Source organism: Armigeres subalbatus, unplaced genomic scaffold (genome assembly GCF_024139115.2).
Source record: "Armigeres subalbatus isolate Guangzhou_Male unplaced genomic scaffold, GZ_Asu_2 Contig1706, whole genome shotgun sequence".
Classification (NCBI taxonomy): Eukaryota; Metazoa; Arthropoda; class Insecta; order Diptera; family Culicidae; genus Armigeres; species Armigeres subalbatus.
Genome location: NW_026942513.1, coordinates 186,816 through 204,388, shown reverse-complemented (window position 1 = coordinate 204,388; position 17,573 = coordinate 186,816). Strand labels below are relative to the sequence as shown.

At 42.6% G+C, this 17,573-nt stretch overlaps 1 protein-coding gene across 1 annotated transcript in view; it reads left to right on the top strand.

Annotated features, from left to right (window-relative positions):
- Positions 1-10,020: 10,020 nt before the first annotated feature.
- Positions 10,021-17,573, top strand: part of LOC134203233 (neurexin 1-like) — a 134,407-nt gene continuing 126,854 nt past the window's right edge. Inside the window, 4 exon segments of the mRNA XM_062678115.1 lie at positions 10,021-10,826; positions 12,235-12,687; positions 12,978-13,173; positions 15,505-15,568. Of these exon segments, the coding sequence (XP_062534099.1) occupies positions 10,021-10,826; positions 12,235-12,687; positions 12,978-13,173; positions 15,505-15,568 (1,519 nt within the window).

Genomic DNA, 17,573 nt, shown 5'->3' with positions numbered 1-17,573 from the left:
CGAAATGGAGAGGAATGTTTCTTTTTGTTGGAGAATCAATGCAGATTGTCCAGTGTGACCAAACTGCGAGGGATCTTTGCCGATCTCACCGCTTGGAAAGTTATCGGTGGAATGTTTCATCAGAACCAAAACGTATACGACTACGGCAGTGATTGCATATTTGTGATCCTGCTCATAATGATGCAATTTTTACTAAATAAAACTTCCTTCCTTCCTTATGTAGGTGCATTATAATGCATCATAATGTATACTGTTCGCCTGAGATTGCCTAGTTGATGAACGCACGGCATCAAACAACCGGTGGTAATGAAGGTCTGTTCGAAATGGGGGGATTAGATTTTTGTTTTAAATATTATCAAATGGTTTCTAAACGACTTTTCGGATTTTGGCCTCGGTTAGAAAAATCTTTCAATACGAACATCGTGTATGCCTTTACATTGTTGTTGAAATCTCAATCGATAGTCGAAGAAGAGCATCTACAGCACTTAACTAAAAGCCAACCAGAATCCTATAAGCCATTAACAAAATGGATGTAAATGCCGAGGAAAAGATGAAGAACATTGCATCCATTACCTACATTACCACCGCACTATCAACCCCACCAAACACGCTTCCTGGTGGTGATTTCTCGCTCGGCATGCACGGTTTGATAAATAAACCCCGACGTTAATTACTGCACCTCATTCCGTCGACGAGCACCGCCGCACAGACTTCACATCGTAATGCAGCCCATTCCTGACAGGTTCAATTACAGTATGTGCCATAAAAAGTTCGAGGGATTTCCGTTGTCGATTTTGACATATATAAAATGGCCATTTTCATTTAATTTTTTTTCCGCCCCATGCTTTGTAGTTTTTCGGTACACCCTAAATGGAGAGAAAGGCAAAATCGTGTTACTAAAATCCAACTTTGCAAGAAATGTTGGAAAACTTTTCCGACAAAGCCACGTGAAAAAGTTCTGATTACAGCAGCCATATAGATTTTCTATTCATGTGGCGCACATTGTTGAGTGGTGCCAAATTCACCAAACAGCCGCGTCGACTCGGGTACTGTTGTGGCGGTGAATCGTGACAGCATGAAATTAACTGGCGTGACGCGACTCGACGTCGATGCCAATGGTGTCGTCGTGGGGCTCAAGCCAACTAGGCAAACTGAATTCGATGAAATGTTTGGGGACATATTGGGAGAGCTTAGCATGGGGCGACATCCAACAGTGCGCCGGGAGCGGCCTCAAAAGTACTTATACTGAACGCTTATACTTACTTCATCCACGAAATTAACCGGGACCGGGCCGGGATCCGGCGTGTAGGTAGAACGACTAACGTTTTCACTCGGGGGCTCATTCTCCACTTCATTTCAAAGCCATTCGACGGTGAAATAGCGAAGGTCACGCCTGTGAGAGAATGTGAAATGATTAGGCATATGGTATTAGGAATAGGTACGTGTTTGTTTATGATTACAGCGGGTCACGAAGTCATGGGAACTTGGTCGTACTGGTAATCGAAAAGTCACGATGGAATAGTACTGCGAAAGCAACTGATTATTGGAACGATCAATTTAAAGACGATTGAATATAAAAAGAACTTAGCTTAGCTTAGGCCCGTGATTGTTCAAAATAAGTGAGATTGCCCAATGAATCAACTTAATGATTGGCATGCAATAACGGCACCGGTAGCCAGCAAGGAAGATGGATGGGATATTAGAAGAAGGTTTGTCCTGATGTTTAACTCTGCTTCTCCACAAAACCACAGGAAGGATCTCTTCTTTATTGTCGATTATATCGGTCCTAAAGAGTGAATTCTAAGAGAAAAGAAAAATTAAATCTCACACATCATCTCTGTACTGGCGAAATGTAAATCATGAATAGCGCGGATCCGAAAACTAGCGCAGCAGAAGGTAATCAACTGCCAGAAGCTTCAGGGCCCTCCTTAGCCGTGCGGTAAAACGCGCGGGTACAAAGCAAAACCATGCTGAGGGTGGCTGGGTTCGATTCCCGGTGCCGGTCTAGGCTATTTTCGGATTGTAAATTGTCTCGACTTCCCTGGGCATAAAAGTATCATGTGCTAGCCTCGTGATATACGAATGCAAAAATGGTAACCTGGCTTAGAAACCTCGCAGTTAATAACTGTGGAAGTGCTTTTCGTGATCGAGCTATTCCTGATGATGATGATGATGATACTACCATCTATTGTAGCAAGGCACCTGCCGATAGCACTGGCCATATCTGACAAACGATTTGATCATGATCATACTACTGTTTGTATTTCATCAGACTCCAGTATGAAGGGCCAAAAATGGGTGGGGTGGTTTCATAAGCAGAGACACTTGTGCAAATCCACGGGATGAATAGAGAATCTCCTTCCAGAAGAAAGTTCGTACATACAGTATTATAATCTAGCCCTCGTTTCCCAGATTGACCCAATAGATGGGGAGAAGAGCCCGCCCTTTATCCACGAGATGTTAACAATAGGAAGTTGGCGATTCCACTCTTCCTATCCAAATCGCTTCAATCGGGTGCCCTGATGGTATTTTTTTGGTATATAATCATATAGTGTTAATATAATTTTAATATAATTAATATAATGGAATTCTCTCACCAAGTTTCAATTCCATGTCCTGAACGAGAAAGGACCTTTTTTCAACGCCAGTTGATTTTAGATTTATGCCTTCAGAGATCGAAATGGTTTTCAAAAGCTCTTCAAAAGATATTCTGGTTCAGATCGGGAAATTGTTTCATTATGGTTCAAAGATCGAGAAATAGACTTCTTGATTTCTGAAAAGATTAAATAAAAAGACGGATGGCAGTATCATACATAATAACATAATTGTTTTGATTAATATGAATATGTATTCTGACTTTTTTGCCTTTCTCGTACAATGAACTTTTTTTTATCAAAAACTTTTTTTTTCCTTTTTTGCCTTTCTCGTATACTAAGTATACGTAAAGGCTATATGTTCACAAAAACAAAACAAACTTTTTATAGAAGGCTCGGAGACCCATAGTGTTATATACCAATCGACTCAGCTCGACGAATTGAGGTGATGTCTGTGTGTGTGTGTGTGTGTGTATGTGTGTATGTGTGTGTGTATGTGCTCACCAAAAGAGCAAAAAGTTTAGCTCACTTTTTTTGCACTTACCCTCAACCAATTTACTCGCAACAGGTTGCATTCGACGCATTATACTGCCCCATTGTTTCCTATTGAAAATTGGCCGGATCGGACTATGGGCTTGGAAGTTATGGCCAAAATACTTTTCCTCATAAAAAAGCGCGTAAAAAAGTCTAGCTCACTTTTAATGCACTTACCCTAAACGGATTCCCTCACAACAGGCTGCATTCGACGCAGTATACTGCCCCATTGTTTCCTATTGAAAATTGGACGGATCGGACAATAGGTTTGGTAGTTATGGCCAAAATACTTTTTCTCATAAAAAAGCGCGTAAAAAAGTCTAGCTCATTTTTAATGCACTTACCCTGAACGGATTTCCTCACAACAGGCTGCATTCGACGCAGTATACTGCCCCATTGTTTCCTATTGAAAATTGGACGGATCGGACAATAGGTTTGGTAGTTATGGCCAAAATACTATTTTTTACCGCACGAGAAAAGCATCATCACCGCTAGGTGGATTAATCTGGGTTTTTATATCGTTGTAATCAGAGGATTTATAAACGTGATAAGTACAAAACAACTATATTTTGGACTATGGTGGGCTGGTTATTCAACAAAAATTAACAATAACTCTGCAGTTATCTGATAGGTGGAAGAATACGTGACGCGCCTTACATTTAAAATACATTTTTTCTCTACACATAATATGAAATGACAAAATATGAAAATAGTTTGCTTATATGTGAATCGTTTGTTTAAGAATTTGCATATGTGACATAATTGGGGAAAATGAGATTTTTATACATTCTGAATCCTTGTCCAAAAATACGTATTCTGGCACAGAGATTAAATTTAGTTCGGAAATGTATGATTTTTTTCGTTTGTTTGAGAAACTACATATATACACGCACTTTGAAAACTACGGAGATTATGTAGCACTGCTTACCATTTCCGAAATGAAAGTGTGCCAGAGCGTTGAATAATGCCAGCATGTATCGAAGAAATTGAAAGATTCGGTGCCAATTTGTTCAAAAACAGTATTTTGTCGTTTTCTAGGAATTGTGTAAAATGACAAATGGTTCATGTATTAACTTAGCTTGTATTGTACAAAAGATGTTAACATTATGATTCTAAACGTTTAATAACATTTTGGTTATAATACAATATTGTAGGCATAAAATCGCGAAAATTTCAGATTTCTGAACTATAATGCTTTTCATATTAATTGAAGGAAAATACAAAAGCAAAAAGAACAAAAATTCTATAAGAATCCAAGAAAAGATAAGTGAACTGAACTTTGAACGTTTATATTTATTCCTATACTGGTTCTGAACCAATGTGCGATTATTTGCGTAGAGTATAAGAGGCACTGTATTTTGGAGTGCCAAGAATATTAGTAGCGTAAATTGGCGCAAACATCGTTCTATGAAAAGGTGGTTTTTTCGGACAGGTCAGGTGTTGATGAATGTTTTACAACATATGTATGTGACAATGGAAAATTGAATATTGTTTGTATAGATAAATTAAGAAAATTAATGCAGAGTCATATGTACTCCGTGAGCTTATTTGACATGATAGCAGCGGATAGCATAGATCCCTATGCTATCCTCTGCTCATCTCAATTCGTCGAGCTGAGTCGATTGGTATATACCCATAGTGTTTCCGGACCTCCTATCATAAAATCGCCTTGGAAGTGAATATATAGCCTTTTCGTTACACCTTGGTGTACGAGAAAGGCAAAAAACAAATTGTTTTGCTCCTTCATTCAAGCCCATGTGTCCATATCAATCATAATCAATACCCATTAACTATTTCAATATTAAAATATTTACATTCATCACAACATTTTAGATAATTTTAAAGTTTTTAAACATTTAAATTAGATAAATGATGTATCGTCATTGAAAATTAACTGATGAAATTTAGAGAAACAAATTACGGATTATACTCACCTGGATTTCCAGGTATTCAACCAGTTAAAACTCACCAATCCTCTGGCATTTTGTTTGATCAATAAAATTCAGTAGAGTCAGAATAGCGGGAAAGCTTCTTAAAGGTCCCACAATAATCACGAAACGGTCATCAAACCTTCATCTGCATGTCCGCATCTAATCGAAAAACGTCTCCGGAAACAACTGCATTAGAGCTGCAAGGTCCCTCAACAAGAACTTCGTCCCGTTACTATTGACTGCGTCCCGGTACTTTCGCAAGATTCCAAACCTACGGCATTCAACAGCATTGGCATTGGCAACAAGATTTTTCAGCTTTTCTTCTTAATCAAACTGGTACGTGAGAACCGTCGCTTGGTTTCAATTTTTTTTGTTCGCTCAACACATTATTTTTCTTCTTTGAAAAACGTTAAAATTCTTGACAGCTGTTAAAAATTGCTTCCGGCCACAATCGAGGCATACTTCGATCTCTTTTTTTTTCGTGATCGAGCTATTCCTGCCTTTAAAATCACAGATGACTCCCTGTTGCTCCCCGAACAGACGTTGATCATCAGATGACTATGCTGCCTTAATCGGACAAAGTGACATATGTGCCAAATTACAACATGCATGTTCTTCATTTTTCTGTTAAAGAGCTCGATGAGTACAACTCGTTAACACCATTTTTGAAAAATGGCGTATACGTCACTTTGTCAAATTACGTTAGTATAGGCCTGATTCATTTTTTGCCGGTGCGTCTAGAACGTTGTCTGCAGAAATCAGAGCCAACATCTCCTCAGTAAGCTAATTTACATTTAACAACAATAATTGGAGATATGCAGGGAGAGATCGAAGGCATACGTACGCCGGTGCATCGTTCATCAACGGCTCCGACAGCATACAATCAGGTGAGAATGAAGAATGTGGAAGCGACAATTGGAAACCGTGATGACCCAACAAATTCCAATTCAGACCTCTAGTGCAACACCATATGGTGCATTCGTCTCCAGTGCAACAGCTTTCAGCGCAGCAGCCGGCAGTCATCGGTGAAGCAGTATTCGATGCAGCAATGTATGATACATCAGCCTTCAGTACAGCAGCTTCCAGTGCAGCAGCCTTCGGTACGGCAGCCTAAAGTGCAGCAAACTTCGGTGCAGCGGCTTTCGGTACCGCAGCCTTCAGTCACTAGAGCAGCGGGCCACAACACTCAGTGTAGCAGCCGCACGAGAGTTATTATTAAACTTTTTTTTTTGCAGACGGTTAGAATGGAGAAGGGCCGTTTGGCCGAATACCGTTCGGCCGAATGCCAAATATACCATTTGGTTGGACAGACCATTAGGAAAGGGTCAATTAGCCGAATAGGACCTTTCACCGAATAGAACATTTGGCCACATTGAACATTTCGCTGAATAAGACATTGTTCGGCCAAATGACCAATTCGGTCAAATGTCCTATTCAACCAAATGTCCTATTCGGCCAAATGTCATATTCGGTCAAATGTCCTATACGGCCAAATGTATCAGCCGAGATGCTCAAAGCTGACCCCATGACATCTGCTCAACTACTGCATCGTTTATTTCGTAATATCTGGGACACCCCAACTTTCCTGGTCGGCTGGTTGCAAGGTATCTTAGTGAAGGTGTCCAGAAAGGGTGACCTGACTGTATGCGATATCTGGCGAGGCATTATGTTGGTGTGCACCGTTCTCAAAGTTCTATGCAAAGTTATCCTAGCCCGGATTCAGGAGAAGATCGATGCAACTCTCCGGCGGCAGCAGGCCGGATTCCGTACCGGAAAATCCTGTGTGGACCATATTGTCACGCTCCGTATCATTCTGGAGCAGATCAACGAATTCCAAGAGTCCCTTTACTTGGTACTCATTGACTAAGAAAATGCTTTCGACCGTGTCCATCACGAGAATATGTGAGGCGCCCTAAAACGCAAGGGGGTTCCTGAGAAAATCATTGGTCTCATCGAGACACAGTACGAGGCCTTCTCATGTGAATGATGCACAACGGAGTTTTGTCCGACCCTATCCGGGTGGTAGCTGGTGTGAGCAAAGGATGTATTCTATCACCGTTACTGTTCCTCATCGTAATCGACGAGATTCTGGTAGGTGCAATTGACCGTGAACCAAACCATGGAGCACCTAAACGACTTCGAATTGGCTGATGACGTTGCACTCCTCGCTCAAGTAAGCTCGACGACCTTGCCGAGCACTTCTCTTCGGCAGGCTTAGTCATCAACGGCAACAAAACCAACTCGTTGGATGTAAACACGGTGACCCCTTCCAGTTTCACAGTAGCCGGGCAACTAGTGGAGAATGTTGAAAACCTCCAATATCTTGGTAGCCAAATGGCGTCAGACGGCGGTACCAAGATCGACATAGGCGCACGGATCAAGAAAGCAAGGGCTACCTTTGCGAGTTTAAGAAATATCTGGAAAACAGGCAGATAAGTGAACGCACCAAAATACGAATTTTCAACTCTAACGTGAAATCTGTGCTGTTTTACACTAACAAAACATGGTGTGAATCAGTGGAGAACACTCAACGGCTGCAGGTGTTCATCAACAGATGCTTGCGGTATATAATTCGGGCCAGGTGGCCTCACAACTGGATCTCTAACAACGACCTCCATCGTCGGTGTCACCAGATTCCGATAGCAACATAAATTCGGGATCGGAAGTGGGGCTGGGTCGGCCACACTCTACGTAGGGGCGGAAACGAAATCTGTAAACAAGCATTAGACTGGAACCCAGCGGGACATCGCAGCAGAGGCAGACCCAGAGGCTCATGGCGGCAAAGCCTCAATAAAGAAATAAAAGAAGTCGACCGCAATCTAACCTGGCAACAGGTTAAAGCGATAGCTGGACATCGCTCAGGATGGAGATCTTTCAAGTCGGCCCTTTTCACCACCGGAGGTGTACAGGACCCATAAGTAAGTAAGTAAAGCTCAAACTTACTGTTGCATTCAAGGTTAAGAAAGGAGAAGGATCCAATAGCCGTCAAAACACGACTGGGGTGGTGGTGCATCTACGGGCGTCAACATTCGTGGGTGAGTGAAGCATACAGCTATCACATTTGCTGTTGTACAAGACTGTAGTCTACGGAAGAACATCAGCCATGTTACAACGAGGGATTCATCTACGAAACTGGAGGTCAACTGGACCTACGAAACGACAAATTTTATTATGTGTCATGTCACTGTTCGGCCCTCTCGGGCTACTCCCGTTTTTCATAGAGCCCGAATCCTCAGCCGAGGATGGCCAGAACTTCAGTGTTACTGAACTTCGTAGTGGAATTGAAAGCGAATATTGCACACTATGGCATATTTTCTTCGTTTTCTCTCTAAACATCGCTAAACCAAAACAGCTGCAGCAGGGATCCTTTACACAAGACAAGCTTATTGAAGCACAGTGTAGAATTATGAAACTCATACAGCGCGAGAGTTAACCGAATGAAATATCCACCCTCGAACGTAATAAATCTCAGAAGATGCCCTGGATCGGAAAAGTGCCTGGTTTCAGCTAATACCTACACTTGATGACACCGGTTTAATGTGGCAACAGAGCCGTATACTAGCAGGGAAGGGTGTGTACCCGGGTATCTTGCCGCCAAAGCACCGAGCAGTGAATGTGCTAGTGGAGAATTGCCATCGCCCTTACCTTCATGCGAACAATGAAACCGTCGTCAACGAGGTTCGTCAACGCTACAACATTGTGAACCTACACCAGGTTTTGAAAAAAAAAAATGCATTTCGGTGCCAATTGTTCAAGGTCCTCGTCCAAATGATCCATCGATGACTGCACTACCTCCAGTTCGTCTGACAACGAATGCTCGTCCGTTTAGCTACGTGGGTCTGGATTATTTTAAACCATAACTGACAAAAGTGGGACGCTCAAACGTAAAGCGATGGATCGCTCTCTTCACGTGTCTCACGGTACGATCAGTACAGTTTGTCAACGGCTATGTGCATCTCCTGTGCACGACAATTCATTGGCCGCCGAGGATCGTCAATCGAAATCTTCAGCGACAATGGAACAAACTTCCAGGGAGCGGGACATGGTCTACGAGTGCAAATCGATGAGGACCTTTCACGATTGTTCACCATTATGACGATGAAGCGGAGCTTGGGTGCTTGGGAAAGGCTGGTACAGTCTGTTAAGTCTGTTAAGCAATGAAACACGCCTAATTCGAGAGAATGTTGAACGACGAGGAACTACAAAAAACTAATAGTTAAAGTTGAGAGTATTGCTAATTCGGGGCCTTTGACATTGTCGCGACGAGACACCCCTGTCGTAGGTAAACTGTGACCAGTCATGGGATTGGTCACAACGATGGTCAAATGTCAGGTTAAAAACGAATAGCGCGAACGAAAGAGGAGAGAACTAAATTCGACACAATACGTGATCATTGCTGAGTCATCAAAATAGTAGTTCTTCGCACATTTGCTTCGATTAAAAGTAATATTATATACATTTTTCCCAATAAGATTAGTTATTCCAATTACATTTAGTTATCGTAAGTACCTTAATTATTGTATAAATACGTCGCCAGGTTTTACCAATACAATAAGGTACATGCTTACTACGCTATATAATTGACCGACCACGTATTCTAATAAGAATCACTCTCAGATCCGGGTTGAGTTTCATCGTACCTTAGTTAATATACATCAGAAAGGAATTAGAATAGACATATGATCTAAACTGTAAGTAGTAGCATTGAATTTACCTTGAACTTATCTCAATTTGAATATGTTATGTTAGGAAAGAATAGCTAATACGCACATTGTCGTTACAAGATCGTGAAGTAAAAAGTTCACCAAAACTGTGAGTATATCGCCTTGTAATATCGCAAAATGCTAATTAAAAGCATTTTTTAGCTTAAAACTTACCCTCAAAAAAACTGGTTTGCTCTTGAGATTTGGAATATCTACTCCCCCACAACATCCTTTAAGAGTTTTGTACGTGGGATTAAGATGACAGGACGTCATGACCGATCAGTGTATCAGTGTAAAACATGTTCCGGTCCGGATTCAGAAGTCGCTCATATGTTCTCATGTGACCAGTGTCGCCAATGGGAACACTTTCGATGCGCAGGGGTTGATGAAGCCATTAAACGCCGTCCATTCATCTGCAAAGAGTGCAGACAGGAAGCTGACTGCAATCAACGTGTACTGAGGGCCCAAACAAAGGGAATCCAGGGCATCAAAGACGTTGAAGCGAGATCAGAAAAATCCAATAAAGGCAGCAAGGTGCCGTCTATTCGTAGTGCCGGTTCCCAGTCGTCAGTCACAAAAGCGCAACTAGAACAACTGGAACTCGAAGAAGCACAGCGGAAGCTGGAGGAGAAGAGAAAGCTACTAGAGGAGGAATCACTACTACGTCAACGCACATTAGAAGCAAATCGTCTGCGTCTTGCAAAGCAGCAAACGATCCGACGTGAATCGCTAGAGAAGAGGAACGAAATTCTTCTACAGCTATCCGAACGAGGGAGTGTTGTGGAGGCCACAACGAATTCCGTTGAGAAAGTGTCAAAATGGTTGACAGCTCATCCATCCAGAGGGATGACCGACAGGAAATCAACAGGTGTACAAGGTGACGCTGTTACAACAATGGTTCCTCCGGCCCCGATCGAAGTACAGGATGCTTCGACTGTTATGATTGCGAAGCTGTCGCCACAACAATCTCAATGCCTGCCTGCTGAAAAAGGCCGTATCACGAGTATGTACCCGGTCAGGAATCCGGTCATCACTGAACCATTCGGTTCATTGTCGTTGAACAGGTTTGTACGAGGTGTGCAATCCGTTCCACGAGACGTTCGTTCCGTTACGGTCAGGGAGTCATTTCAACAATTTGTCTCGTCTTCACGCCCTCTTCATGATTCGGAGCCCATCCCCGCTAGAATTTCTTCTTGTCCACCGATGGTTTATCAGTCATTTAATCCACGAACAATAGGAGCTACTGCACAGTCGCAATCACATCTAGGGCCTTCTTTGAGCACACCCCTTCCAATACAATGCAAGGTCGCTTCCGAGGGCTTCGAATCTTCGTAATGCTATGGCAGTTCCAAGATTTCAGTATCGGGATCCCCCGGTGGAACACAGCCATCCCAGCAAGATTGTGAATCCATCTGCAATTATAAATCCACCTGAAATGCGATCTGGAAGAGAAACATCTTTGTCGGAGGAGCCTCCAGCGGTTCTCAACTCACAACAGATAGCGGCGCGACAAGTTGTTGGGAAAGACCTGCCAATGTTCAACGGAAATCCGGCAGATTGGCCGATGTTTATTAACAGTTTGGAACAGTCTACCGTTGCATGTGGATATTCAAACGCGGAAAATCTCGTGCGGTTACAACGATGCCTCACAGGACATGCCCGGAAAGCGGTACGCAGCAGACTTCTACTTCCAGCTAATGTACCTCACGTTATCAATACACTTCGAACACTCTACGGCCGCCCTGAACTACTAATTAGGTCACTCCATGAACAGATTAGGAGAACGCCGGGCCCTAGACAGGACAGGCCTGAAAGTATTCTAGAGTTCGGATTAGCGGTCCAAAATTTTGTCGACCATTTACAAGCCGCGCAACAGCAGGAGCATCTCTCTAATCCGATGCTGATTTAAAGGAATACAACCACGTGCTACCGTTTTGACATTCGGCGAATTTATGTCGAAGCTCGAAAGCGCGGCTAGCGAAGTTAGTTTCGAGCTTCCGGGACTTATCAAAAGCCAAAATGCCGGGAAGCAAGGACATTCAGCAAGAGTACAGGAAAGAGCACGAATTCAAACGCATTCCACGGAGGAGGCCCCTCGTGTCCAGAAAACGGGTGCGAACACAAAGATAATTGTGAAACAGTGTGTAGTTTGCGATCGCGAAGGGCATAGAGTTGCTGAATGTCTGAAGTTTAAGCAGTTGAGCGTAGATGAACGGTGGAAGACAATGCAAAGCAAAGGTTTGTGCAGGACGTGTCTGAACAGCCACGGTAAGTGGCCATGTAAGTCGTGGCGCGGATGCGGGGTTGAAGGATGTCAGTTAAAACATCACACACTACTGCATTCGTCGTCTACTACCGCGAATTAAGCAATCGTTTTCCACACCTGAAAGGACTACCGGTAGAAGGGTACGATCATGTTCGACCAAAGCTGTTAATCGGGCTTGACAATCTTCGCCTTGGTGTACCGTTAAGATTACGCCAAGGCGGATCACATGACCCTATCGCAGCCAAGTGTCTTCTTGGTTGGAGTATATACGGCAATGTGTCAGCCAACCCAACGCCGACCGTTACTGTTAACTTTCACATAACTAAGTCTGAAGAGTTACTAAACGAGCAGCTACGAGATTACTTCACATTGGAAAGCTGTGGAATCGCGACTCCTGCTGATAAACTCGAATCCGAAGATGATAAAAGAGCAAGGCGGATTCTCGAAGCAACGACACGGCGGATCGAAACCGGATTTCAAACAGGTCTCCTCTGGAAATTGGACAATCTAGAGTTTCCGGACACCTATCCCATGGCACTACGTTGTATGAAATCACTAGAGAAAAATCTGCAGAATGATTCAACAATGATGCAGCGAATACAACAGCAGTTAAACGATTTCGAACAGAAAAACTACATACACAAGGTTAGCGAGACAGAGTGGGTACTATGGATCAACGGAGAGCTTGATTTCTTCCTTTGGGAGTTGTCACAACACCAAAAAAAACGGGCAAGATCAGATTGATCTGGGATGCCGCAGCAAAAGTTGGAGGCATTTCTTTTTACTCCTATTTGTTGAAATGTCCCGATCTACTTACACCTTTACCGAGAGTCCTCATTGGATTTCGCCTGTTTCCAGTAGCTGTTTCTGGGGACATTAGGGAGATATTTCTCCAAATTAAGCTACAGCCGAAAGACAGAAATACTCAACTGTTCCTGTTTCGCCACAGCCCACACGAAGCAGTGCAGACCTATGCAATCGACGTCACTATGTTTGGGTCAACGTGCTCACCATCCTCGGCTCAATACGTCAAAAACGTAACCGCCGAACAGTTTTCCCGATACTATCCTCGAGCTGCAGTCGCCATCAAGGAGCACCATTATGTCGACGACTATCTCGACAGTTTTAGAACAGTTGACGAGGCGGTACGAATGATAAACGACGTCAAGCATGTTCACTCCAGAGGTGGCTTCGAGATACGTAACTTCTTGTCCAACAGAGCCGAAGTACTTTCCTATCCCTAGTTACGGTAAAGATGGGCGTGGCCGGGAGTAGTAATCCTCATGCTTATGCCATTTTTATCTTAGATTGGAATCAAGGGTAATTCCCCACCTAGATTTCCGATAGCAATCTGGATAAGGATTCCATAAGAAACATGAGTATCACTAGTGACCAATCTACGAAGTATACCGTAACAACGCTAACGCTAACAGAGCCGAAGTACTGAGACGAACTGGGGAGATCGAACCAGGACCGTCAAAGGATTCCGCTCTCGTGCGAGCAGAAATCATCGAATCTGTGCTAGGAATGAGATGGCTGCCAGAGGAGGATATTTTCTCCTACACGCTAGCATAGCGAAGCGATCTGCAACCGATTCTGAACGAACAACACGTTCCCTTGAAACGAGAAGTACTTAAGGTGGTCATGAGCCTGTTTGACCCCTTGGGCTTCTCGTCATTCTTTCTGGTGCACGGTAAGGTGTTGATGCAAGACGTTTATGCATCCGGAATTGCTTGGGATGAGAAGATCGGCGAAGTACTTTTCCAACGTTGGCGCCAATGGGTATCTTATTTCCCCCAGTTGGATACATTACGTATTCCACGATGCTATTTCCAAGATCCATTCCCTATAAATTTTGACCGGCTTGAATTGCACATCTTCGTCGACGCAAGCGATTCGGCATATACTTGTGTTGCGTATTACCGACTCGAAACGGAAAACAGAACTAGAGTAGCACTTATCGGCGCTAAAACAAAATGGCCCCGCTGAAAGTGTTATCCATCCCACGTTTGGAATTGAAAGCCACCATTCTAGGAGTCCGGATCCTAGACACCATTCAAGGCTTTCACACGTATCCTATAAGCCGCAGGATTCTCTGGAGCGATTCCAGTACTGTGCTGGCCTGGATACGTTCGGAACATCGACGATTCAACAAATTTGTAGAGGTACGAATTGGGGAGATACTTTCAGCAACCGATGCCCAGGAATGGAGATGGGTTCCTTCTGGAATAAATTCCGCTGACTAGGCCACAAAATGGAAAGTCGGCCCTGACTTCTCCTCAAATTATTCGTGATTCAGCGGACCGCAGTTTCTTTTTCAATCTGAAGAGCTCTGGCCTCAGCAAGCTAAGATACTTATCACTACCGAGGAACTTCGATTAAACCACGTACACTGCACAACTCCTCCGTTGATCGACATCTCCAGGTTCAGCAGATGGACCAGACTACACCGAACGATGGCCTTTGTACTTCGATTTGTCGACAATATACGACGGAAGTCCAGAGGTGACAAGCTCCACCGAAGTACTCTCCAACAAGATGAACTGAAGCGGGCCGAAGAAGTGTTGTGGAGGGTTGCACAGTAGGGCAGTTCACATTTCAAAAATGTTCGAAAATTCCAACTCCCATATGTCTATTAGCATCATTTTGATAATATAGGAGTCCTGGTAAAATTTCAGGCAATTCGGTGGCCATTTAGGGGTGGCGCGAAGTCAATTTATGTTTATATGGAAATTTGTATGGGAAAAACTGAAAATTAATTCAAATCCCCCTACAACTCTTAAATCGTGATGAATTCAAATAAACATCCCCAACCTCTATTTTTGGAATCTTTTTGAGCTCAACCAGTGGGTAACTCATTAATTTTGAATCATAGTTCCACTGCTACGTTGAGGCTAATTACACCATTTCAGCCATTTATCACATATTCACACTGTCAATAGAACCGTTCAATCCACTCATAACTAATGTGTTATCCAGAGGTCTCATTTATATAGATTCCAAAAAGGGTGTTTGGGGATTTTAATTTAATTTCATCACGATTTGACAGTTGTAGAGAGACTTGAATAAATTTTAAGTTTTTCCCATACAAATTTCCATATAAACATAAATTGACTTCGCGCCACCCCTAAGTGGCCACCGAATTCCCTGAAATTTTGCCAGGACTCCTATATTATCAAAATGATACTAATAGACATATGGGAGTTGGAATTTTTCAAATTTGAACTGCCCTATTGCACAGTCGGACTCATTTCCCGAAGAAATCGCATACCTTTCGGCCACAAGAGGATCCTCACCCAACGCCCGCCATGAGCGCGTTGCCAAATCCAGTTCCATCTACAAGAACTGGCCCTTTCTTGATGCAAATGGCGTACTTCGAATGCGTGGAAGAATCGGTGCAGCAACCTTTGCACCGACCGAAGCTAAGTACCCAGCCATTCTCCCCAGGCAACATTTAATTACGTTTCTCATTACAGACTGGTACCATCGCCGATTCCGCCACGCCAACCGTGAAACCATCACCAATGAAATGCGCCAGCGGTTTGAAATAGCGAAGCTCCGATCATTGATCCAAAAGATCGCCAAAAACTGTATGATATGCACAGTGAGGAACGCTGTCCCCAACCCTCCTGTGATGGCACCTCTACCGGTGACTCGGCTGCAACCGTACGTTCGACCGTTCACATATGTTGGCCTGGACTATTTCGGACCACTTCTGGTCAAAGTTGGCCGGAGCCAGGTGAAAAGATGGGTGGCCCTGTTTACCTGTCTCACCATCCGGGCTGTACACTTGGAGGTCGTACACAGCCTTTCAACAGAGTCCTGGGCTCTGTCCGATCTTCACGATGGGCCTTTCTCATTGCGCCCGTCTCGTCGCAACAGAACTGTGCAATAAAAATCCTATTCGACTAAATGTTGATGTCATATTAGAAATTCGGAGACAGTACTCGTCGATAGAAAATCCTTCCGCACGCGATGGCATATGATGATGATGATGATGGTCCCGCCACATACCCCTACAAAGGTTTGAGCTAGACGATTTATCTTTAAGATAATTAATTGAATTTAATTTTTCAACAATTTAATCAGATTTGCAAAACAAAACAAAAACGATCTGATTACCATCACAGATATAAATTTCATAACTTTCCATTACTATCCAGCAAAAATAATAAATGTAAGAAACTGTTTAATTCATCTACAGATTCTCATAAGTATCAGTAGTGATGCTTCGAGTTCATAAAAATGCAAAACTTGTGATACCTCTCGCACAGATTTCAAAAGTTCCACCAAGAATCGCGTTTCATGTTATTACAAGTAACGTTAGCCACTCGAAAGCATCAATAATAATCTAATAAACTATGTCGTTGTCAACAAAATCAAAACTTGTGTTACCGCTCCGTCGATATCAAAAGTTTCGGTATCAACCGCGGAAACCAAACTCTACTAGATAGCCTATTACTAATCCGCAGAATCATTGAAACAGCTGAAAAAGCGCAAGTCTGTACATAAATTCATTCATATCTGCTTTACGCGCGCGAGACTCAAACTTTTGTAGACTACACAAGAAAAAGGTCAAATTACAATTACGTCAATAAATATAAAATCCATCATCATCATCGAGGCGAACAAAATAGTTTATTAGTGCCTCAATAATTGAAAAACACAATTGTCCAAACAAAATATCCGTAGGTCAAACTTCGTCAAGATACAATAATTAATGATTTTTAAAAAGTCAACTAAGTAGCTGCTTAAAATACAGCTTTTACGTGTGAAACACAAAGTCTCTTGAATTGTGATAATGTCGTTGCACGTTTGATATGTGTAGGCATCGAATTGAAATCATTGATACCAAACAAAGAATTTTGTGAAGCTCCATGCAGAAAGTTGGGTGTTCTTACATCCTCCGCGTTTCTAGTGTTATATCTATGAATGTCACTTCCTCTTTCAATTCGATCACACAAATATCGAGGCAGCAAACCATTTACTACTTTGAAAATGAACACCATTGTTAAATACACAATTCTTTGCTTCACCGAGAGCCACTGCAATGGATGCAAAAAAGCTGAGGAAGTGAATCTGTTACATCTTAAAATCAAACGCATAATCTTATTCTGCAAGCGCTGCAATCTCGATATTTGTGTCTGATTTGCTAAAAACAAAATGGAAGGACAAAAGTCCAAGTGAGGAGAGATGATTGATTTGTACAACTGTATTTTACTAGCTGTATTTAATTCGTTTTTCAGTCGACATAGGATTCCATACTTCTTGGCTATTTTCTTGATGACATTGTCAATATGTTGGTCAAATTTCAATTTATCATCAATAATCACGCCAAGATATTTAATTTCCCGTACGCGATCAAGTGTCTCGTCATCAATTTTCACAGAGACATTATCAATTGAACGATTTCGCGAAATAACCATATACTTTGTTTTACTAATATTCAATTTTAACTGTTTGTACTTCAACCATCTACTTAAAGAATGCAAATCTTCATTCAAGTGTTCAATCGCTTCCTCCAGATTTTGAGCTGCAATGAATA